Source organism: Melospiza melodia, chromosome 5 (assembly GCF_035770615.1).
Source record: "Melospiza melodia melodia isolate bMelMel2 chromosome 5, bMelMel2.pri, whole genome shotgun sequence".
Classification (NCBI taxonomy): Eukaryota; Metazoa; Chordata; class Aves; order Passeriformes; family Passerellidae; genus Melospiza; species Melospiza melodia.
In genome coordinates, this window is record NC_086198.1 from 90,934,184 (window position 1) to 90,958,350 (window position 24,167).

General features: G+C 44.5%; 1 protein-coding gene across 1 annotated transcript in view; it reads right to left on the reverse strand.

Annotated features, from left to right (window-relative positions):
* Positions 1 to 9,988: 9,988 nt before the first annotated feature.
* Positions 9,989 to 24,167, reverse strand: part of TEX261 (testis expressed 261) — a 20,190-nt gene continuing 6,011 nt past the window's right edge. Inside the window, exons 3-6 of the mRNA XM_063157817.1 lie at positions 19,890 to 20,043; positions 16,768 to 16,835; positions 15,367 to 15,469; positions 9,989 to 11,207 (exon numbers count right to left, since the gene is read on the reverse strand). Of these exons, the coding sequence (XP_063013887.1) occupies positions 11,092 to 11,207; positions 15,367 to 15,469; positions 16,768 to 16,835; positions 19,890 to 20,043 (441 nt within the window). The 3' untranslated portion in view covers positions 9,989 to 11,091. The remainder of the gene's footprint in view (positions 11,208 to 15,366; positions 15,470 to 16,767; positions 16,836 to 19,889; positions 20,044 to 24,167) is intronic.

The window sequence follows — 24,167 nt, forward strand, 5'->3', positions numbered from 1 at the left end:
TCCCAGAATTTCCTTCCCTCAATTCCCTGAATTTCCTGACCTAAATTCCCAGAATTTCCCACCTTCATTTCCTGGGATTTTCCACACTCCTTTCCCAGGATTTTTCCACGATTTTCCGCCCGCCTTTCCAGGATTTCCCACCCTCATTTCCTGGGATTTTCCTGCCTCATTTCCAGGATTTCCTGCCCTCATTTCCCAGGATTTCCCACCCACAATTCCCAAGATTTTTCCATGATTTTCCGCCCTCATTTCCTGGGATTTTCCCCCCTCCATTCCTACGATATTTCCAAGATTTTCCACCCTCAATTCCCAGAATTTCCCACCCCTTTTTCCCAAGATTTTTCCACCATTTTCCCGCCTCCTTTCCAGGATTTCCCACCCTCAATTCCCAGGATTTCCTGCCCACATTTCCCAGGATTTTCCACCCCTTTTTCCCAAGATTTTTCCAGGATTTCCCGCCCTCATTTCCCAGGATTTCCTGCCCCCAATTCCCAGAATTTCCCACCCTTATTTCCCAGGATTTTCCACGCTCCTTTCCCGGGATTTTCCACCCCCAATTCCCAGGATTTCCTGCCCTCATTTCCCAGGATTTCCCATCCCCTTTTGCCCAAGATTTTTCCAGGATTTCCCGCCCTCATTTCCTGGGATTTCCCCCCCTCCATTCCTACGATTTTTCCAAGATTTCCCACCCTCAATTCCCAGGATTTCCCACCCTTTTTCCCCCAAGATTTTCCACCCTCCTTTCTCAAGATTTTTCCAGGATTTTCCTCCCTCAATTCCCAGAATTTTCCTGCCTCCATTCCCAAGATTTTCCACCCTCCTTTCCAGGATTTTCCACCCTCATTTCCTGGGATTTCCCAACCTCCATTTCCAAGATTTTTCCAGAATATTCCACCTTCGACTCCCAGAATTTTCCTGCCTCCTTTCCCAGGAATTTCCATCCCTTTTTTTTTCCCAAAAATTTCCCACCCTCCTTTCCTGGATTTTCCACCCCTTTTCCCCAAGATTTTTCCAGGATTTCCCACCCTCATTTCCCAGGATTTCCTGCCCCCAATTCCCAGGAATTTCCCACCCTTATTTCCCAGGATTTTCCACGCTCCTTTCCTGGGATTTTCCACCCCTTTTCCCCAAGATTTTTCCAGGATTTCCCACACTCATTTCCTGGATTTTCCTGCCTCATTTCCCAGGATTTCCCCCCCTCCATTCCCAAGATTTTTCCAGGATTTTCCACCTCCAATTCCCAGAATTTCCTGCCCTCATTTCCCAGGATTTCTCACCCCTTTTTCCCAAGATTTTTCCACGATTTTCCGCCCGCCTTTCCAGGTTTTCCACCCTCATTTCCCGGGATTTTCCTGCCTCATTTCCCAGCATTTCCCACCCTCAATTCCCAGGATTTTCCACCCTTTTTTCCCAAATTTTTTCCAGGATTTTCCACCCTCAATTCCCAGGATTTCCTGCCCTCATTTCCCCGGATTTCCCACCCACAATTCCCAAGATTTTTCCATGATTTTCCGCCCTCATTTCCTGGGATTTTCCCCCTCCATTCCTACGATTTTTCCAAGATTTCCCACCCTCAATTCCCAGCATTTCCTGCCCTCATTTCCCAGCATTTCCCACCCTTAATCCCAGAATTTCCTGCCCTCAGTTCCCAGGATTTTCCACCCTTTTTTCCCAAATTTTTTCCAGGATTTTCCACCCTCAATTCCCAGAATTTCCTGCCCTCAATTCCCAGGATTTCCCACCCCTTTTGCCCAAGATTTTCCCAGGATTTCCCGCCCTCATTTCCTGGGATTTTTCCCCCTCCATTCCTACGATTTTTCCAAGATTTTCCACCCTCAATTCCCAGGATTTCCCACCCTTTTTTCCCCAAGATTTTCCAGCCTCCTTTCTCAAGATTTTTCCAGGTTTTCCCCCCTCAATTTCCAAGATTTTCCAGCCTCATTTCCAGAATTTCCCACCCTTAATCCCAGAATTTCCTGCCCTCAATTCCCAGGATTTTCCACCCTTTTTTCCCAAATTTTTTCCAGGATTTCCCACCCTCAATTCCCAGAATTTCCCACCCTTATTTCCCAGAATTTTCCACCCCTTTTTCCCCAAGATTTTTCCAGGATTTTCCGCCCGCCTTCCCAGGTTTTCCACCCTCATTTCCTGGGATTTTCCTGCCTCATTTCCAGGATTTCCCACCCTCAATTCCCAGGATTTTCCACCCTTTTTTCCCAAATTTTTTCCAGGATTTCCCACCCTCAATTTCCAAGGATCTCCCACCCTTTTTCCCCAAGATTTTCCTGCCTCCTTTCCAGGATTTCCCACCCTCAATTCCCAGGATTTCCTGTCCACATTTCCCAGGATTTTCCATCCCTTTTTCCCAAGATTTTTCCCCGATTTTCCGCCCTCATTTCCTGGGATTTCCCCCCTCATTTCCCAAGATTTTTCCAAGATTTTCCACCCTCAATTCCCAGCATTTCCTGCCCTCATTTCCCAGCATTTCCCACCCTTAATCCCAGAATTTCCTGCCCTCAATTCCCAGGATTTTCCACCCTTTTTTCCCAAATTTTTTCCAGGATTTTCCACCCTCAATTCCCAGGATTTCCTGCCCACATTTCCCAGAATTTTCCACCCCTTTTTCCCAGATTTTTTCCAGGATTTTCCACCCTCATTTCCTGGGATTTTCCCCCTCCATTCCTACGATTTTTCCAAGATTTTCCACCCTCAATTCCCAGAATTTCCCACCCTCCATTCCCAGAATTTTCCACCCCTTTTTCCCAAGATTTCTCCATGATTTTCCGCCCGCCTTCCCAGGTTTTCCACCCTCATTTCCTGGGATTTTCCTGCCTCATTTCCAGGATTTCCCACCCTCAATTCCCAGGATTTTCCACCCTTTTTTCCCAATTTTTTTCCAGGATTTCCCACCCTCAATTCCCAGGATTTCCTGCCCTCAATTCCCAGGATTTTCCATCCCTTTTTCCCAGGATTTTTCCACGATTTTCCGCCCGCCTTTCCAGGATTTCCCACCCTCATTTCCTGGGATTTTCCTGCCTCATTTCCAGGATTTCCCACCCTCAATTCCCAGGATTTCCCACCCCTTTTTCCCAAGATTTTTCCACGATTTTCCGCCCTCATTTCCTGGGATTTTCCCCCTCCATTCCTACGATTTTTCCAAGATTTTCCACCCTCAATTCCCAGAATTTCCCGCCCTTATTTCCCAGAATTTTCCACCCCTTTTTCCCCAAGATTTTTCCAGGATTTTCCGCCCGCCTTCCCAGGTTTTCCACCCTCATTTCCTGGGATTTTCTTGCCTCATTTCCAGGATTTCCCACCCTCAATTCCCAGGATTTTCCACCCTTTTTTCCCAAATTTTTTCCAGGATTTCCCACCCTCAATTTCCAAGGATCTCCCACCCTTTTTCCCCAAGATTTTCCTGCCTCCTTTCCAGGATTTCCCACCCTCAATTCCCAGCATTTCCTGCCCACATTTCCCAGGATTTCCCACCCCTTTTTCCCAAGATTTTTCCCCGATTTTCCGCCCTCATTTCCTGGGATTTCCCCCCTCATTTCCAAGATTTTTCCAAGATTTTCCACCCTCAATTCCCAGCATTTCCTGCCCTCATTTCCCAGCATTTCCCACCCTTAATCCCAGAATTTCCTGCCCTCAATTCCCAGGATTTTCCACCCTTTTTTCCCAATTTTTTTTCCAGGATTTTCCACCCTCAATTCCCAGGATTTCCTGCCCTCAATTCCCAGGATTTCCCACCCTTTTTTCCCAAGATTTTCCAGCCTCCTTTCTCAAGATTTTTCCAGGATTTTCCTCCCTCAATTCCCAGAATTTTCCAGCCTCCATTCCCAAGATTTTCCACCCTCCTTTCCAGGATTTTCCACCCTCATTTCCTGGGATTTCCCAACCTCCATTTCCAAGATTTTTCCAGAATATTCCACCTTCGACTCCCAGAATTTTCCTGCCTCCTTTCCCAGGAATTTCCATCCTTTTTTTCCCCCCAAATTTCCCACCCTCCTTTCCTGGGATTTTCCACCCCTTTTCCCCAAGATTTTTCCAGGATTTCCCACCCTCATTTCCTGGATTTTCCTGCCTCATTTCCCAGCATTTCCCACCCTCAATTCCCAGGATTTCCCATCCCCTTTTTCCCAAGATTTTTCCACGATTTTCCACCCTCATTTCCTGGGATTTTCCCCCTCCATTCCTACGATTTTTCCAAGATTTTCCACCCTCAATTCCCAGAATTTCCCACCCTCCATTCCCAGAATTTTCCACCCCTTTTTCCCCAAGATTTTTCCAGGATTTTCCGCCCGCCTTCCCAGGTTTTCCACCCTCATTCCCCGGGATTTTCCTGCCTCATTTCCAGGATTTCCCCACCCTCAATTCCCAGGATTTTCCACCCTTTTTTTCCAATTTTTTCCAGGATTTTCCACCCCCAATTCCCAGAATTTCCTGCCCTCAATTCCCAGGATTTCCCACCCTTTTTGCCCAAGATTTTCCCAGGATTTCCCGCCCTCATTTCCTGGGATTTTTCCCCCTCCATTCCTACGATTTTTCCTAGATTTTCCACCCTGAATTCCCAGGATTTCCCACCCTTTTTTCCCCAAGATTTTCCAGCCTCCTTTCTCAAGATTTTTCCAGGATTTTCCTCCCTCAATTCCCAGAATTTTCCTGCCTCCATTCCCAAGATTTTCCACCCTCCTTTCCAGGATTTTCCACCCTCATTTCCTGGGATTTCCCAACCTCCATTTCCAAGATTTTTCCAGAATATTCCACCTTCGACTCCCAGAATTTTCCTGCCTCCTTTCCCAGGAATTTCCATCCCTTTTTTTTTCCCAAAAATTTCCCACCCTCCTTTCCTGGGATTTTCCACCCCTTTTCCCCAAGATTTTTCCAGGATTTCCCACACTCATTTCCTGGATTTTCCTGCCTCATTTCCCAGGATTTCCCCCCCTCCATTCCCAAGATTTTTCCAAGATTTCCCACCCTAAATTCCCAGAATTTCCTGCCCTCATTTCCCAGGATTTCTCACCCCTTTTTCCCAAGATTTTTCCACGATTTTCCGCCCGCCTTTCCAGGTTTTCCACCCTCATTCCCCGGGATTTTCCTGCCTCATTTCCCAGCATTTCCCACCCTCAATTCCCAGGATTTCCCATCCCCTTTTTCCAAGATTTTTCCCCGATTTTCCGCCCTCATTTCCTGGGATTTCCCCCCCTCCATTCCTACGATTTTTCCAAGATTTTCCACCCTCAATTCCCAGGATTTCCCACCCTTTTTTCCCCAAGATTTTCCAGCCTCCTTTCTCAAGATTTTTCCCCGATTTTCCCCCCTCAATTCCCAAGATTTTCCAGCCTCATTTCCCAGAATTTCCCACCCTTAATCCCAGAATTTCCTGCCCTCAATTCCCAGGATTTTCCACCCTTTTTTCCCAAATTTTTTCCAGGATTTCCCACCCTCAATTTCCAAGGATCTCCCACCCTTTTTCCCCAAGATTTTCCTGCCTCCTTTCCAGGATTTCCCACCCTCAATTCCCAGCATTTCCTGTCCACATTTCCCAGGATTTTCCATCCCTTTTTCCCAAGATTTTTCCCCGATTTTCCGCCCTCATTTCCTGGGATTTCCCCCCTCATTTCCCAAGATTTTTCCAAGATTTTCCCCCCTCAATTCCCAGCATTTCCTGCCCTCATTTCCCAGCATTTCCCACCCTTAATCCCAGAATTTCCTGCCCTCAGTTCCCAGGATTTTCCACCCTTTTTTCCCAAATTTTTTCCAGGATTTCCCACCCTCAATTCCCAGGATTTCCTGCCCACATTTCCAGGATTTTCCACCCCGTTTTCCCAAGATTTTTCCATGATTTTCCACCCTCATTTCCTGGGATTTTCCCCCTCCATTCCTACGATTTTTCCAAGATTTCCCACCCTAAATTCCCAGAATTTCCTGCCCTCATTTCCCAGAATTTTCCACCCCTTTTTCCCAAGATTTTTCCACGATTTTCCGCCCGCCTTTCCAGGTTTTCCACCCTCATTCCCGGGATTTTCCTGCCTCATTTCCCAGCATTTCCCACCCTCAATTCCCAGGATTTCCCACCCCTTTTGCCCAAGATTTTTCCACGATTTTCCGCCCTCATTTCCTGGGATTTTCCCCCTCCATTCCTACGATTTTTCCAAGATTTCCCACCCTCAATTCCCAGGATTTCCCACCCTTTTTTCCCCAAGATTTTCCAGCCTCCTTTCTCAAGATTTTTCCCCGATTTTCCCCCCTCAATTCCCAAGATTTTCCACCCTCATTTCCCAGGATTTCCCACCCTTAATCCCAGAATTTCCTGCCCTCAATTCCCAGGATTTTCCACCCTTTTTTCCCAAATTTTTTCCAGGATTTCCCACCCTCAATTCCCAGAATTTCCCGCCCTTATTTCCCAGAATTTTCCACCCCTTTTTCCCCAAGATTTTCCCAGGATTTTCCGCCCCGCCTTCCCAGGTTTTCCACCCTCATTTCCCGGGATTTTCCTGCCTCATTTCCAGGATTTCCACCCTCAATTCCCAGGATTTTCCACCCTTTTTTCCCAATTTTTTTCCAGGATTTCCCACCCTCAATTCCCAGGATTTCCTGCCCTCAATTCCGAGGATTTTCCACCCCTTTTGCCCAAGATTTTTACAGGTTTTCCACCCTCATTTCCTGGGATTTTCCCCCTCCATTCCTACGATTTTTCCAAGATTTCCCACCCTAAATTCCCAGAATTTCCTGCCCTCATTTCCCAGGATTTCTCACCCCTTTTTCCCAAGATTTCTCCACGATTTTCCACCCGCCTTCCCAGGTTTTCCACCCTCATTTCCTGGGATTTTCCTGCCTCATTTCCCAGCATTTCCCAGCCTTAACCCCAGAATTTCCTGCCCTCAATTCCCAGGATTTTCCACCCTTTTTTCCCAAATTTTTTCCAGGATTTCCCACCCTCATTTCCCAGGATTTCCTGCCCCCAATTCCCAGAATTTCCCACCCTCATTTCCCAGGATTTTCCACACTCCTTTCCCGGGATTTTCCACCCCCAATTCCCAAGATTTTTCCAGGATTTCCCACCCTCATTTCCTGGATTTTCCTGCCTCATTTCCCAGGATTTCCCACCCTCAATTCCCAGGATTTCCTGCCCTCAATTCCCAGGATTTTCCACCCTTTTTTCCCAAGATTTTTCCCCGATTTTCCGCCCGCCTTTCCAGGTTTTCCACCCTCTTTTCCCGGGATTTTCCTGCCTCATTTCCCAGCATTTCCCACCCTCAATTCCCAGAATTTCCCACCCTCCCGGGAACCCCTGGAAAATCGGGATTTCCTGGAATTCCACGCTGCTTTCCCTTAGGAACAACCCAACCCCACGGAATTCCATCCCAGCCTCCAAATCTCCCAAAATTCGGGAATTCCTTCCCCCAAATCCCAATAAAATCTTTTATTTCCCTTGGATTTGAGACCGCCTGGAATTATTCCAAATCTCCTTTCCCAGAAATCCCAAATCCTCAATTCCTTGGGAATTCCCTTGGATTTGGAATTTTTTTCCCACATTTTTTTCCCAAATTTTCCAGCTGGAACTCCAAGATTTAAGGCTGGGAGGGATTTTTCCCAAATTTCCCGGAATTCCTGCTCCTTTTCCTGGAGGAAAATTGGGAAGGAGATGCCCCCCAAAAAAAAACTGGAAAAGGGAAATTCCTGATGGAAAGAAGCAAGAAAATTTCCCAAGTTTTTCCCAAATCCTGGAATTTTCTTGGAGATTTTTCACAAATTTTCCCAAATCCTGGAGTTTTTTTCCAGATTTCTCCAAATTTTCTTGGGGATTTTCCCAAATTTTTCCAAATCCTGGAGTTTTTTCCCACATTTCTCCAATTCCTGGAATTTTCCTGGAGATTTTTCCCCAAATTTTCCCAAATCCTGGAGTTTTTCCAAGACTTCTCCCAATCCGGGGATTTTTTGGAGTTTTTTCCTGGATCTTTCCAAATCCTGGAGCTTTTTCCCAGATTTTTCCCAAATCCTGGAATTTTCCTGGAGTTTTTTCCTGGATCTTTCCAAACCCTGGAGATTTTTCCCAGAATTTCCCAAATCCTGGAGTTTTTTCCCCACATTTCTCTAATTCCTGGAATTTTCCTGGAGTTTTTTCTTGGACTTCTCCAAATCCTGGAATTTTCTTGGAGATTTTTCCCAAATTTTTCCAAATCCTGGAGATTTTTCCCAGATTTCTCCAAATCCTGGAACTTTCCTGATGTTTTTTCCAGATTTTTCCAAATCCTGGAGATTTTTCCCAGATTTCTCCAAATCCTGGAATTCTCCTGGAGTTTTCCCCAGATTTTCCCCAAATCCTGGAATTTCTTGGAGATTTTTCCCAAATTTTTCCAAATCCTGGAGGTTTTTCCCACATTTCTCCAATTCCTGGAATTTTCCTGGAGTTTTTCCCTGGATTTTCCCAAATCCTGGAATTTTCTTGGAGATTTTTCCCACATTTCTCCAATTCCTGGAATTTTCTGGAGTTTTTCCCAAATTTTCCCAAATCCTGGAATTCTCCTGGAGTTTGTCCCAGATTTTTCCCAAATCCTGGAATTCTCCTGGAGTTTTTCCCAAATCCTGGAGTTTTTTCCAAGACTTCTCCAATTCCTGGAACTTTCCTGGAGTTTTTTCCTGGATTTTCCAAATCCTGAAATTTCCTTGGAGACTTTTCCCAAATTTTCCCAAATCCTGGAGGTTTTTCCCACATTTCTCCAATTCCTGGAATTTTCTGGAGTTTTTTCCTGGATCTTTCCAAACCCTGGAGATTTTTCCCAGATTTCTCCAATTCCTGGAACTTTCCTCGAGTTTTTTCCTGGATTTTCCCAAATCCTGGAATTTTTCTGGAGCTTTTTCCTGGATTTTCCCAAACCTTGTACATTTTTCCCAGAATTTCCCAAATCCTGGAGTTTTTTCCCAGATTTTTCCCAAATCCTGGAACTTTCCTGATGTTTTTTCCAGATTTTTCCCAAATCCTTCTGGGTTTTTTCCTGTATTTTCTCAAATCCTGGAATTCTCCTGGAGTTTTTCCCCAGATTTTTCCAAACCTTGGAGTTTTTCATGGATTTTTCCCAAATCCTGGAGATTTCTCCCAGATTTCTTCAAATCTTGGAACTTTCCTGCAGTTTTTTTCTCAGATTTCTTCAAATCCTGGAGCTTCTTCCCTGATTTTTCCCAAATCCTGGAATTTTCTTGGAGATTTTTCCCCAAATTTTTCCAAATCCTGGAGTTTTTTCCCAGATTTCTCCAAATCCTGGAATTCTCCTGGAGTTTTCCCCAAATTTTCCCAAATCCTGGAGTTTTTTCCAAGACTTCTCCAAATCCTGGAATTTTCTGGAGTTTTTTCCCAGATTTTCCCAAATCCTGGAATTTTCTGGAGTTTTCCCCAGATTTTTCCCAAATCCTGGAATTTTCTTGGAGATTTTTCCCAAATTTTTCCAAATCCTGGAGATTTTTCCCAGATTTCTCCAAATCCTGGAATTCTCCTGGAGTTTTCCCCAGATTTTTCCCAAATCCTGGAATTTTCTTCGAGATTTTCCCCAAATTTTCCCAAATCCAGGAATTTTTTCCCAGATTTCTCCAAATCCTGGAATTCTCCTGGAGTTTTTCCCCAGATTTTTCCAAACCTTGGAGTTTTTCATGGATTTTTCCCAAATCCTGGAGATTTTTCCCCGGATTTCTTCAAATCCTGGAGTTTCTTCCCTGATTTTTCCCAAATCCTGCAGTTTTTTCCCCCGATTTTTTCCCAATCCAGCTTTTTTTGAGCTCTCTCTGCTGCTTCCAGGGAAATTCCAGAGCTTGGGAATTTCCTTTTCCTGCTCTTTCCAGATCCAGGAAAATCCACAATCCCACAGGATGGGGGATGGGATCTGAATCCATGAATTTCCCCCAAAATCCTGGAATTCCTGGGGCAAAATTCCATCCAAATTCCACAACCTGGAAAAATCCCAATCCCAATAAAAACCCTCAAAACCCCAAGGAAAATCCAAGATTTTTCCACTTTATTCATCGATTTCTCTCATTTTTGGTGTTTCCGGGAATGATTTTCCCAAATTTCCAGAGGTTTCATCCCAAATTTCCTTTTCCTGGTTCAATATTGATGGATTTCCCACAATTTCTCTAAAATCTGATTCAGCTCCTGGAAATCCAGACTGGAAAAATATGGAAAAAAAAAAAATTCCCAGGAAAATCGGGATTCAAAGGGATCAGGAATTCCTGATTTTCCTCATTCCCATCCTGGAATTTTCCAGCCAATCCAGAGGGGGGAAAAAAAAAAAAAGAAAAAAAATCAACAAAAAAATCCCAATCCAAGAGGTCTCAGAGCAAAATTCCAACTTTTCCAAAGGAATTTTTTTTTTTTTTTTTTTGGGAATTCCTCGAAAAAATCTTCTGGATCGGGAATTCCCAAGCCTGGCTGGGGTGGGAATGGAAAATTCCAGAAAAAAAAAACGGGAATTTTTTGGATGAGAAAGAAGAAATTTGCAGCTCCCTCGGAGGATTTTCACCCTTTGGAAAAGGAGGAAGGAAAAATCTGGGAATTCTCAACATTCCCCTCTGGTCTGCAGGTCAGAAAAATCCGGAATTCTGGGAATTCCTTGGAAAACTGAGATTCCCATGGAAAATCCCTTCCCGTCAACTCCTTCCCAAGGCTTTGCTGGAGGGAAAAATGGGAATTTTCAGGATTTCAACCACCCAAATCTTGATTTTTTAATTTTTTTTTTTTTTTTGGGATCATTCCTTCTGGAAAAATGTGGAATCCTCTGGGTTTATCCCGATTTTTCCCATTTTTTTTTCCTTTCATTCACGGCTCTGGTGGAACCCTCAGGAAAATCCAGGAGCAGCTTCCTCAGGGAACTGGGGAAATTCCCAAAATTCCCAAAATTCCCAAAATTTTCCATGAAAACATCCCCAAAGAATCAGCAGGAAAACCCCCCAAGCGCGGTCGGCACCTCCAGGAGTGTCCAAGTCTTTGAATTCCCAAAAAAAATCCCTAAAAAAAGCGGCAAAATTTGGGATATTCCGGCTGGGGGATCTTCTGGATATTCCCAAAAATTCCCAAATTTTCCCAAATCTTCTGGAATTTCAGTAAATTTTCTGCCTGCTGGGCAGGATGGCTTCCTTGATGAAGGAGAAAATCAGGAGGATCCCGGAGCGTTTCCCTCTTTTCCCCTTGGTGAAATAATTGGAGACGACGTCGTCTGCGGAAAAACGGGCGGGAAACGGGGTCAGAATTCCTGAATTTTGGGATTTTTGGGATTTTGGGGATTTTTGGGGAGTGGGATGGAATTCCCAAAGGAGTTGTTGTGGTTGGTTCTGGATCCCATTGGGAATGTGGGGTTGGAGTTTTGGGGTTCTCGGGGATTTTAAATTTGTGGGGTGCTCAGGAAGCGCCAATTCCATGGAATTCTCGGAGTTTTTGGGGTGCCCAGGGATCCCAAATTTTTTGGGGATTCTTGGAGCCTTTGGGAGCCCCAATTTATGGGACATTCTGACCCCTAAAAATCCCAAAATTTTGGGACATTCTGAGCCCACAGGAAGGCCCAGGAATCCCAAATTTCTGGGATGTTCTGAGCAGGATCGAAACCAGACAAACTCAAAATCCTTTCCCATCTATTCTCATTCCCAACCCCAATCCCAACCCCATTCCTGACCCCATTCCCATTCCCGACCCCGTTCCCACCTCGGGGCTGCACCGTGGAGTTCAATCCTTGGGATTCTCCAAGGGCTCAGGAACCCCAAATTTTTGGGACATTCTGACTCCTTGATCATCCCCCAAAATCCCAAATTTCTGGGATTCTCTGAGGGCTCAAGGAACCCCAAAAATCCCAAATTTCCAGGACGTTCTGAGCGGGATCCAAACTGGATGAACTCAAAATCCTTTCCCACCCATTCCCAATCCCAACCCCATTCCTGACCCCATTCCTGACCCCATTCCTGACCCCATTCCTGACCCCAACCCCATTCCCAATCCCAACCCCATTCCCAATCCCATTCCCAATCCCAATCCCATTCCTGACCCCATTCCTGACCCCATTCCCAATCCCAATCCCAATCCCATTCCCAATCCTGTTCCCACCTTGGGGCTGCACCATGGAGCTCAATCCTTGGGATTCTCCAAGGGCTCAGGAACCTCAAATTTTTGGGACATTCTGACTCCTTGACCAACCCCCAAAATCCCAAATTTCTGGGATTCTCTGAAGGCTCAGGAACCCCAAATTTCTGGGATTCTTCAAGGACCCCCAAAAATCCCAAATTTTCACCACATCGTCACCCTTGATGGCCCCAAAGATCCCAAATTTCTGGGACGTTCTGACTCCTTGATCACCCCCAAAATCCCAAATTTCTGGGATTCTCTGAGGCCTTGGCACTCCCAATCCTTGGGATTCTCCAAAGGCTTGGGGACCTCAAAAATCCCAAATTTTCAGGACATTCTGAGCAGGATCAGAACTGGACAAGCCTGAAATCCTTTCCCACCCATTCCCATTCCCAACCCCAATCCCAATCCCAATCCCAATCCCAACCCCATTCCCACCTCGGGGCTGCACCGTGGAGTTCAATCCTTGGGATTCTCCAAGGGCTCAGGAACCTCAAATTTTTGGGACATTCTGACTCCTTGATCATCCCCCAAAATCCCAAATTTCTGGGATTCTCTGAGGGCTCAAGGAACCCCAAAAATCCCAAATTTCCACGGCATTGTCACCCTTGATGGCCCCAAAAATCCCAAATTTCCAGGACGTTCTGAGCGGGATCCAAACTGGACGAACTCAAAATCCTTTCCCAACCATTCCCATTCCTGACCCCATTCCTGACCCCATTCCTGACCCCATTCCTGACCCCATTCCCAATCCCAATCCCAACCCCAACCCCAATCCTGTTCCCACCTCGGAGCTGCACCACGGAGTTCAATCCCAAATATGGGATTCTCCAAGGGCTCAAGGACCCCAAAAATCCCAGATTTCCACGGCATTGTCACCCTTGACACCCCCAAAAATCCCAAATTTCCGGGACGTTCTGAGCGGGATTGAAACTGGATGAACTCAAAATCCTTTCCCACCCATTCCCAATCCCAACCCCATTCCCAATCCCATTCCCAATCCCAATCCCATTCCCAATCCCAATCCCAATCCCAATCCCATTCCCGACCCCATTCCTGACCCCATTCCCAATCCCAATCCCAATCCCAATCCCAATCCCAATCCCAATCCCAATCCCAATCCCAATCCCAATCCCAATCCCGTTCCCACCTCTGGGCTGCACCGTGGAGTTCAAACCTTGGGATTCTCCAAGGGCTCAGGAACCTCAAATTTTTGGGACATTCTGACTCCTTGATCAACCCCCAAAATCCCAAATTTCTGGGATTCTCTGAAGGCTCAGGAACCCCAAATTTCTGGGATTCTTCAAGGACCCCCAAAAATCCCAAATTTTCACCACATCGTCACCCTTGATGGCCCCAAAGATCCCAAATTTCCGGGACGTTCTGACTCCTTGATCACCCCCAAAATCCCAAATTTCTGGGATTCTCTGAGGCCTTGGCACTCCCAATCCTTGGGATTCTCCAAAGGCTTGGGGACCTCAAAAATCCCAAATTTTCAGGACATTCTGAGCAGGATCAGAACTGGACAAGCCTGAAATCCTTTCCCACCCATTCCCAACCCCAATCCCATTCCTGACCCCATTCCTGACCCCATTCCTGACCCCATTCCCATTCCCAATCCCAATCCCAATCCCAACCCCATTCCCACCTCAGGGCTGCACCGTGGAGTTCAAACCTTGGGATTCTCCAAGGGCTCAGGAACCCCAAAAATCCCAAATTTCCACGGCATTGTCACCCTTGACACCCCCAAAAATCCCAAATTTCTGGGACGTTCTGAGCAGGATCGAAACCAGACAAACTCAAAATCCTTTCCCATCTATTCTCATTCCCAACCCCATTCCCAACCCCATTCCTGACCCCATTCCCATTCCCATTCCCAATCCCATTCCCATTCCCAATCTCATTCCCACCTCGGGGCTGCACCGTGGAGTTCAATCCTTGGGATTCTCCAAGGGCTCAGGAACCCCAAATTTTTGGGACATTCTGACTCCTTGATCATCCCCCAAAATCCCAAATTTCTGGGATTCTCTGAGGGCTCAAGGAACCCCAAAAATCCCAAATTTCCAGGACGTTCTGAGCGGGATCCAAACTGGATGAACTCAAAATCCTTTCCCACCCATTCCCAATCCCAACCCCATTCCTGACCCCATTCCTGACCCCATTCCTGACCCCAACCCCATTCCCAATCCCAACCCCAATCCCACCTGTGGGCTGCACCATGGAGGGCAGGACGTTCAATCCTTGGGATTCTCCAAGGGCTCAGGAACCCCAAATTTTTGGGACATTCTGAGCCCTTGGGGAACTCCAGGAATCCCAAATTTCTGGGACTCTCTGAAGGCTCAAGGACCCCCAAGAATCCCAAATTTCTGGGATTCTCCGAGGGCTCAAAGAACCCCAAAAATCCCAAATTTCCAGGACGTTCTGAGCGGGATCCAAACTGGACGAACTCAAAATCCTTTCCCACCCATTCCCAATCCCAATCCCAATCCCAACCCCAATCCCAATCCCATTCCCAATCCCAATCCCATTCCCGACCCCGTTCCCACCTCTGGGCTGCACCCTGGAGTTCAATCCTTGGGATTCTCCAAGGGCTCAGGGATCCCTCCAAAATCCCAAATTTCTGGGACATTCCAGACCCTTGGGAAGCCCCAAAATCCCAAATTTCTGGGATTCTCCAAGGGCTCAAGGAACCCCAAAAATCCCAGATTTCCACAGCATTGTCACCCTTGATGGCCCCAAAAATCCCAAATTTCCAGGACGTTCTGAGCGGGATCAAAACTGGATGAACTCAAAATCCTTTCCCACCCACTCCCATTCCCAACCCCATTCCCAACCCCATTCCTGACCCCATTCCCATTCCCAATCCCATTCCCGACCCCGTTCCCACCTTGGGGCTGCACCATGGAGTTCAATCCTTGGGATTCTCCAAGGGCTCAGGAACCCCAAATTTTTGGGACATTCTGAACCCTTGGGGAACCCCAAGAATCCCGAATTTCTGGGATTCTCTGAGGGCTCAGGAACCCCAAATTTCTGGGATTCTTCAAGGTCCCCCAAAAATCCCAAATTTTCACCACATCGTCACCCTTGATGGCCCCAAAAATCCCAAATTTCCAGGATGTTCTGAGCGGGATCCAAACTGGATGAACTCAAAATCCTTTCCCACCCAACCCCAATCCCAACCCCATTCCCATTCCCATTCCCAATCCCAACCCCAATCCCAACCCCGCTCCCGTTCCCGTTCCCGTCCCCGTTCCCGTCCCCACCTCCGGGCTGCACCGTGGAGGGCAGGACGTTCTCCCCGGCCGACAGCGACACGAAGAAGGCGAAGGGAATCAACCACAGGCAGAAGGTGAAATAAGCCAGGACCTGCACAATTCCCAAACATTCCAACCTCAATTCCCAAAATCCCAACCCAAAAACCATCAAAATCCCGACCTAAAAACCCCCAAAATTCCAAAAATTCCTATGGAAAATTTCCAGCCAGGACCTGCAGAATTCCCTAAAATTCCAGCTTGGAAATCCCAAAATTCCAACCCAAAAACCCCCAAAATTCCAAGAATTCCCATGGAAAAGTCCAACCAGAATTCCCAAAATTTCAGTTTGGAAATCCCAAAATTCCAACCCCAAAACCCCCAAAATTCCAAGAATTCCTAAGGAAAATTTCCATCTCACCCCTTTTTTTGTGGGATAAAAAAGTTCCTTTGAGGTGTTCCCACATTTTTTGCTCTTCCTTGAAAGAAGCCAGAATTGCCAAAATTCCAACCCAGAATTCCCAAAATTCCAACCCAGAATTCCCAAAATTCCACGTGGAAATCCCAGAATTCCAGCTCCAAAATCCCAAAATTCCATCTCAGCAATCCCAAAGTTCCAACCCAAAAATTCCAAGAATTGCCATGGAAAGTTCTAAACCAGGACCTGCAGAATTCCCTAAAATTCCAGCTCGGAAACCCCAAAATTTGAACCCAAAAACACCAAAATTCCAAAAATTCCTATGGAAAATTTCCAGCCAGGACCTGCAGAATTCCCTAAAATTCCAGCTTGGAAATCCCAAAATTCCAAGAATTCCTAAGGAAAAATTCCAACCAGAATTCTCCAAAATTCCAGCTCAAAAATCCCAAAATTCCAACCCCAAACCCCCAAAATTGCAACCCAGAATTCCCAAAATTCCAGCTGGAAAATCCCAAAATTCCAAGAATTCCTATGGAAAATTTCCAGGACCTGCAGAATTCCCTAAAATTCCAGCCCGGAAATCCCAAAATTCCAACCCAAAAACCCCAAAATTCCAAGAATTCCTATGGAAAAGTCCAACCCAGAATTCCCAAAATTCCAGCTGGAAATCTCAAAATTCCAACCCCAAAATTCCAAGAATTCCCATGGAAAATTTCCAATCTCACCCCTTTTTTTGTGGGATAAAAAAGTTCCTTTGAGGTGTTCCCAAATTTTTTGCTCTTCCTTGAAAGAAGCCAGAATTCCCAAAATTCCAACCCAGAATTCCCAAAATTCCAACCCAGAATTCCCAAAATTCCACGTGGAAATCCCAGAATTCCAGCTCCAAAATCCCAAAATTCCATCTCAGCGATCCCAATTCAGAGCTACCAACCCAAAAATTGAAATTTTTTCCAATGGGGAAAATGAAGAAAATCCCAATTTTTTTGGGATCTTACCTCAGAGAAAAGATAAAATTCCTCAGCAAAATATTGGAATGCCAGGTAGTGATTGAGCACCACCAGAACTGTGGGAAAAACAGGAAAAAAATGGGGTCAGAACATTCCAGAAGGAAAATCCCAAATTTAGGGAAAAACAACGGGATCAGAAAATTCCAGAAGGAAAATCCCAAATTTTGGAGCCCTCCCGTCCCCCCAGGCCAATCCCAAATCGGGAATTTTGAGGTGGGGATGGAAATTTGGGGGATTTTTTGGGGTGTTCAAGGATCTCAAAATTTGGGATCTCAAAGCTTTAAAAATTCCCTTAAAATTGCCCTGAAAATTCCATCAAAATTGTCCCGAAACTGCATCAAAATTCCCCCCAAAAATTCCCAAAGAACGCCCAAAAAAATCCCAAAATATCCCTAAAAATTCCCCCCAAAAATCCCAAAATATCCCTAAAAATTCCCCCCAAAAATCCTCAAAGAACCCCCAAAAAATCCCAAAATACCCCTGAAAATTCCCCCCAAAAATTCCCAAAGAACGCCCAGAAAAATCCCAAATTATCCCTGAAAATTCCCAAAAAAATCCCAAAATATCCCTAAAAATTCCCCCCAAAAAAATCCCAAAATATCCCTAAAAATTCCCCCAAAATTTCCCAAAGAACCCCAAAAAATCCCAAAATATCCCAAAAAAATCCCCAAAAAATCCCCAAAAAATCCCAAAATATCCCTAAAAATTCCCCCCAAAAATCCCCCAAAATCCCCAAAAATTCTCACGAAATTCCTTAAAAATCCCCCCAAAAAATCCCACCCAAAAATTTCCCCAAAATTCCAAGAAGTTCCCCAAATTTTCACCAAAATCCCCAAAGATCCTCCCAGAAATAATCCCCGTAAAATTCCCGAAAAATTCCTAAAAAATCCCAAAAAAATCCCCAAAAATTACTAAAAAAACCCCAAAATTCTCTCCAAATATCCCTCCAAAAATCACCGGAAAATCCCATTTCAATCCCTAAAAAAATCCCCAAAAAATCCCAAAAAAATCCCAAAATTCTCTCTAAAAATCCTGCAAAAAATCACCGAAAAATCCCATTCAAATCCCAAAAAATCCCTAAAAAATAAAATAAAAAAAAATCCCAAAAAAATCCCAAAAATTCCTAAAAAATCCCCAATAATTCTCTCCAAAAATCCCGCCAAAAACCACTGAAAAATCCCATTTAAATCCCCAAAAAATCCCATTTAAATCCCCAAAAATCACCAAAAAATCCCCCAAAAATTCCCAAAAAAATCCCAAAAAATCCCAAATAATTCCCCAAACCCCAAATGAGTGACTGACCGCAGGAGAGGAGGAAGTTGGAGGATCCCGGCCAGACGCAGGGGAAGCTCTGCAGCAGCCCCACGGACACCAGGAACCCCAAATTGTGGGGCATCCTGAGCTTATTGGGGCTCTTAAAAAATCCCAAAAATTCCCCAAAAAATCCCCAAAAATTCCCTCCAAAAATCCCCAATAATTCCCTCCGAAAATCCCCAATAATTCTCTCTAAAAATCCCGCCAAAAATCACTGAAAAATCCCATTTCAATCCCTAAAAAATCCCAAAAAAATCCCAAAAAAAGCCCAAAAAGTCCCCTAAAAATCCCAAAAAATCCCAATAAAATCCCAAATGAGTTTCTGACCGCAGGAGAGGAGGAAGTTGGAGGAGCCCGGCCGCAGGCAGGGGAAGCTCTGCAGCAGCCCCACGTACACCAGGAACCACAAATTCTGAGCTTTTTGGGGCTATTAAAAAATCCCAAAAATTCCCCAAAAAATCCTGTAATATTTCCCCAATAATGCCCACTAATTCTCTCTAAAAATCTCCAAAAAATCCCCAATAATTCTCTCTAAAAATCCCGCCAAAAATCACCGGAAAATCCCATTTAAATCCCAAAAAATCCCAAAAAAAGCCCAAAAAAATCCCAAAAAGTCCCCTAAAAATCCCAAAAAATCCAAAAAAAATCCCCAAAAATCCCAAATAAAATTTGAAATTGCTGTCTGACCGCAGGAGAGGAGGAAGTTGGAGGAGCCGGGCCGCAGGCAGGGGAAGCTCTGCAGCAGCCCCACGTACACCAGGAACCACAAATTGTGGGGCATTCTGAGCTTATTGGGGCTCTTAAAAAATCCCAAAAATTCCCCAAAAAATCCTGTAAAATTTCCCCAATAATTCCCTCCAAAAATCCCAAAAAAATCTTCCATAATTCTCTCTAAAAATCCCTCCAAAAATCACCGAAAAATCCCATTTAAATCCCCAAAAAATCCCTAAAAAATCCAAAAAAAATCCCATTTAAATCCCTAAAAATCACCAAAAACCCCCAAAAAACCCCAAAAAATCCCAAAAAAATCCCAAAAATCCCAAATAAATTCCGAAGTGTGTGACTGACCGCAGGAGAGGAGGAAGTTGGAGGATCCCGGCCACAGGCAGGGGAAGCTCTGCAGCAGCCCCACGGACACCAGGAACCACAAATTGTGGGGCATTCTGAGCTTTGTGGGGCTCTTAAGAAATCCCAAAAATTCCCCAAAAAATCCCCAAAAATTCCCTCCAAAAATCCCCAATAATTCTCTCTAAAAATCCCGCCAAAAATCGCCAAAAAATCCCATTTCAATCCCCAAAAATCGCTAAAAAATCGCTAAAAAATTCCAAAAAAATCCCATTTAAATCCCCAAAAATCCCCTAAAAATCCCCCAAAAATCCCCAAAATTCCTAAAAAAATTGCAAAGTTTTTGTCTGACCGCAGGAGAGGAGGAAGTTGGAGGAGCCGGGCCGCAGGCAGGGGAAGCTCTGCAGCAGCCCCACGTACACCAGGAACCCCAAATTCTGGGGCATTCTGAGCTTTGTGGGGCACTCAGAGAATCCCAAAAATTCCCCAAAAAATCCCAAAAAAATCCCGTATACATTCCCAAAATATCCCCAATAACTCTCTCTAAAAATCTCCAACAATTCTCTCTAAAAATCCCGCCAAAAATTGCCGAAAAATCCCATTTCAATCCCAAAAAACGCCTAAAAAATCGCTAAAAAATCCCATTTAAATTCCAAAAAATCCCCAAAAAAATCCCAAAAAAATCCCAAAAGATCCCAAATAATTTCAAAAACCCCAAGTTTTTGTCTGACCGCAGGAGAGGAGGAAGTTGGAGGATCCGGGCCGCAGGCAGGGGAAGCTCTGCAGCAGCCCCACAGACACCAGGTTGCTGAAGAGCCCCGAGGCCACCAGCAGAGCCGGGAAATGCTCGAACAGGAACAGCCCCACGTGCACGGCCGAGGAGAACTGGGGAAATGTGGGAAATATGGGAAATAAATGTGGGGAATTAATATGGGAAATTAATATGGGAAATGTGGGGAAAAAACAGGGAAAAATGGGGAAACAATTGGGAAAAAATGGGGAAAAAGGGGGAAAAAAGGGGGGGAAATGGGGAAAAAATGGGGGGAAAATTAGGGGAAAAATTAGGGGAAAAAAAGGGGGGGGGAAATTAGGAAAAAAATGGGGGAAAATAGGAAAAATATGGTGGAAAATAGGAAATATGGGGAAAATTGGATTAGTGGGGAAAAATGGGAAATATGGGAAATGTGGGGTTAGGGGGAAAAATGGAGGGAAATGGGGAAAAATTAGGGGAAAAAAGGGGGGAAAATGGGGGAAAAAAAGGGGGGGAAATGGGGAAAAAATGGGGAAAACAGGGGGGGAAATGGGGAAAAATTAGGGGAAATGGGGGAAAAAAGGGGGGAAAAAAGGGGGAAAAAAGGGGGTGAAATGGGGAAAAATTAGGGGAAAAATTGGGGAAAATGGGGCAAAATGGGGAAAAAAAGGGGAAAGGGGGGGGGAAGGGGGAAAAGGGGGGGGAATTAGGGGAAAAATGGGGAAAAAATAGGAAAAAAAAGGGGGGAAATAGGAAATATGGGGAAATTGAGATTAGTGGGGAAATGGGGAAAAATTAGGAAAAAATGAGGGGAAATGGGAAATATGGGGAAAATGGGATTAGTGGGGAAAAATGGGAAATATGGGAAATAAATATGGGAAAATAAATATGGGAAATATGGGAAATGTGGGGATAGGGGGGAACAATGGGAAAAAATGGGGAAAAATGGGGCAAAAAGGGGGAAAAAATGGGGGAAAATGGGGAAAAATTAGGGGAAAAAACAGAGAAAAAAGGGAGAAAAAAAGGGGGGGGAATGTGGAAAAATTAGGCAAAAAATGGGGAAATATAGGAAAAAAAGGGGGGAAATGAGGAAAAACTTGGGAAAAAATGGAGAAAAAAGGGAGAAAAAAGGGGGGCAAATGGGGAAAAAATCGGGAAAAATGGGGAAAAAGGGGGAAAAGGGGGTGAAATAGGGAAAATTAGGGGAAAAATGGAGGAAAAAATGAGGAAAAATTAGGGGAAAAATGGGGGGGAAATGGGGAAAAATTAGGGGAAAAAATGGGGGGGAATGGGGAAAAAATGGGGGGAAAATTAGGGGAAAAATTAGGGGAAAAAAAGGGGGGGGGAAATTAGGAAAAAAATGGGGGAAAATAGGAAAAATATGGTGGAAAATAGGAAATATGGGGAAAATTGGATTAGTGGGGAAAAATGGGAAATGTGGGAAATGTGGGGTTAGGGGGAAAAATGGAGGGAAATGGGGAAAAATTAGGGGAAAAAATGGGGGAAAATGGGGGAAAAAAAGGGGGGGAAATGGGGAAAAAATGGGGAAAACAGGGGGGGAAATGGGGAAAAATTAGGGGAAAAATGGGGGAAAAAAGGGGGGAAAAAGGGGGAAAAAAGGGGGTGAAATGGGGAAAAATTAGGGGAAAAATTGGGGAAAATGGGGCAAAATGGGGAAAAAAAGGGGAAAAGGGGGGGAAGGGGGAAAAAGGGGGGGGGAATTAGGGGAAAAATGGGGAAAAAATAGGAAAAAAAAGGGGGGAAATAGGAAATATGGGGAAATTGAGATTAGTGGGGAAATGGGGAAAAATTAGGAAAAAATGAGGGGAAATGGGAAATATGGGGAAAATGGGATTAGTGGGGAAAAATGGGAAATATGGGAAATAAATATGGGAAAATAAATATGGGAAATATGGGAAATGTGGGGTTAGGGGGAAAAATGGAGGGAAAACGGGAAAAATTAGGGGAAAAAAGGGGGGAAATGGGGAAAAAGAGGGAAAACGGGGGGAAATGGGGAAAAATTAGGGGAAAAAATGGGGGAAAATGGGGGAAAAAAAGGGGGGGAAATGGGGAAAAAATGGGGAAAACAGGGGGGGAAATGGGGAAAAAATGGGGAAAAATGGGGCAAAAAGGGGGAAAAAATGGGGGAAAATGGGGAAAAATTAGGGGAAAAAACAGAGAAAAAAGGGAGAAAAAAGGGGGGGGGAAATGTGGAAAAATTAGGCAAAAAATGGGGAAATATAGGAAAAAAAGGGGGGAAATGAGGAAAAAATTGGGAAAAAATGGAGAAAAAAGGGAGAAAAAAGGGGGGCAAATGGGGAAAAAATCGGGAAAAATGGGGAAAAAGGGGGAAAAGGGGGTGAAATAGGGAAAATTAGGGGAAAAATGGAGGAAAAAATGGGGAAAAATTAGGGGAAAAATGGGGGGGAAATGGGGAAAAAGGGGGAAAAAATGGGGGGGAATGGGGAAAAAATGGGGGGAAAATTAGGGGAAAAATTAGGGGAAAAAAAGGAGGGGGGAAATTAGGAAAAAAATGGGGGAAAATAGGAAAAATATGGTGGAAAATAGGAAATATGGGGAAAATTGGATTAGTGGGGAAAATGGGAAATATGGGAAATGTGGGGTTAGGGGGGAAAATGGAGGGAAATGGGGAAAAATTAGGGGAAAAAAGGGGGGAAATGGGGAAAAAGAGGGAAAACGGGGGGAAATGGGGAAAAATTAGGGGAAAAAATGGGGGAAAATGGGGGAAAAAAGGGGGGGAAATGGGGAAAAAATGGGGAAAACAGGGGGGGAAATGGGGAAAAATTAGGGGAAAAATGGGGGAAAAAAGGGGGGAAAAAGGGGGAAAAAAGGGGGTGAAATGGGGAAAAATTAGGGGAAAAATTGGGGAAAATGGGGCAAAATGGGGAAAAAAGGGGAAAGGGGGGGAAGGGGGAAAAAGGGGGGGGAATTAGGGGAAAAATGGGGAAAAAATAGGAAAAAAAAGGGGGGAAATAGGAAATATGGGGAAATTGAGATTAGTGGGGAAATGGGGAAAAATTAGGAAAAAATGAGGGGAAATGGGAAATATGGGGAAAATGGGATTAGTGGGGGAAAATGGGAAATATGGGAAATAAATATGGGAAAATAAATATGGGAAATATGGGAAATGTGGGGATAGGGGGGAACAATGGGAAAAAATGGGGAAAAATGGGGCAAAAAGGGGGAAAAAATGGGGGAAAATGGGGAAAAATTAGGGGAAAAAACAGAGAAAAAAGGGAGAAAAAAAGGGGGGGGAAATGTGGAAAAATTAGGCAAAAAATGGGGAAATATAGGAAAAAAAGGGGGGAAATGAGGAAAAAATTGGGAAAAATGGAGAAAAAAGGGAGAAAAAAGGGGGGCAAATGGGGAAAAAATCGGGAAAAATGGGGAAAAAGGGGGAAAAGGGGGTGAAATAGGGAAAATTAGGGGAAAAATGGAGGAAAAAATGGGGAAAAATTAGGGGAAAAATGGGGGGGAAATGGGGAAAAAGGGGGAAAAAATGGGGGGGAATGGGGAAAAAATGGGGGGAAAATTAGGGGAAAAATTAGGGGAAAAAAGGGGGGAAATGGGGAAAAATGGGGAAAATGGGGAAAAAATGGGGGGGAAATGGGGGTAAAATGGGGAAAAAGGGGAGGAAAAAGGGGGGGAATGGGGAAAAATTAGGGGAGGAGAAATTAGGGGAAAAAATGGGGAAAAAATAGGAAAAAAATGGGGGGAAATAGGAAATATGGGGAACTTGGGATTAGTGGGGAAATGGGGAAATAGGAAAAAATGAGGGGAAATGGGAAATATGGGGAAAATGGGATTAGTGGGGAAAAATGGGAAATATGGGGTTAGGGGGGAAATGGGGGAAAAATGGGGAAAAAATAGGAAAAAATGGGGGGAAATAGGAAATATGGGGAAAATGGGAGTAGTGGGGAAAAATGGGAAATATGAGAAATAAATGTGGGGAATAAATGTGGGGAATAAATGTGGGAATAAATAAATATGGGGAACACATATGGGAAATAAATATGGGGAATTAATGTGGGAAATGAAATAAATATGGGAAATAAATGTGGGGAATAAATGTGGGGAATGAAATAAATATGGGAAATTAATATGGGAATAAATATGGGAAATAAATGTGGGGAATAAATGTGGGAAATTAATATGGGGAATAAATGTGGGGAATAAATAAATATGGGGAATAAATGTGGAGAATAAATGTGGGGAATTAACATGGGGAATAAAAATA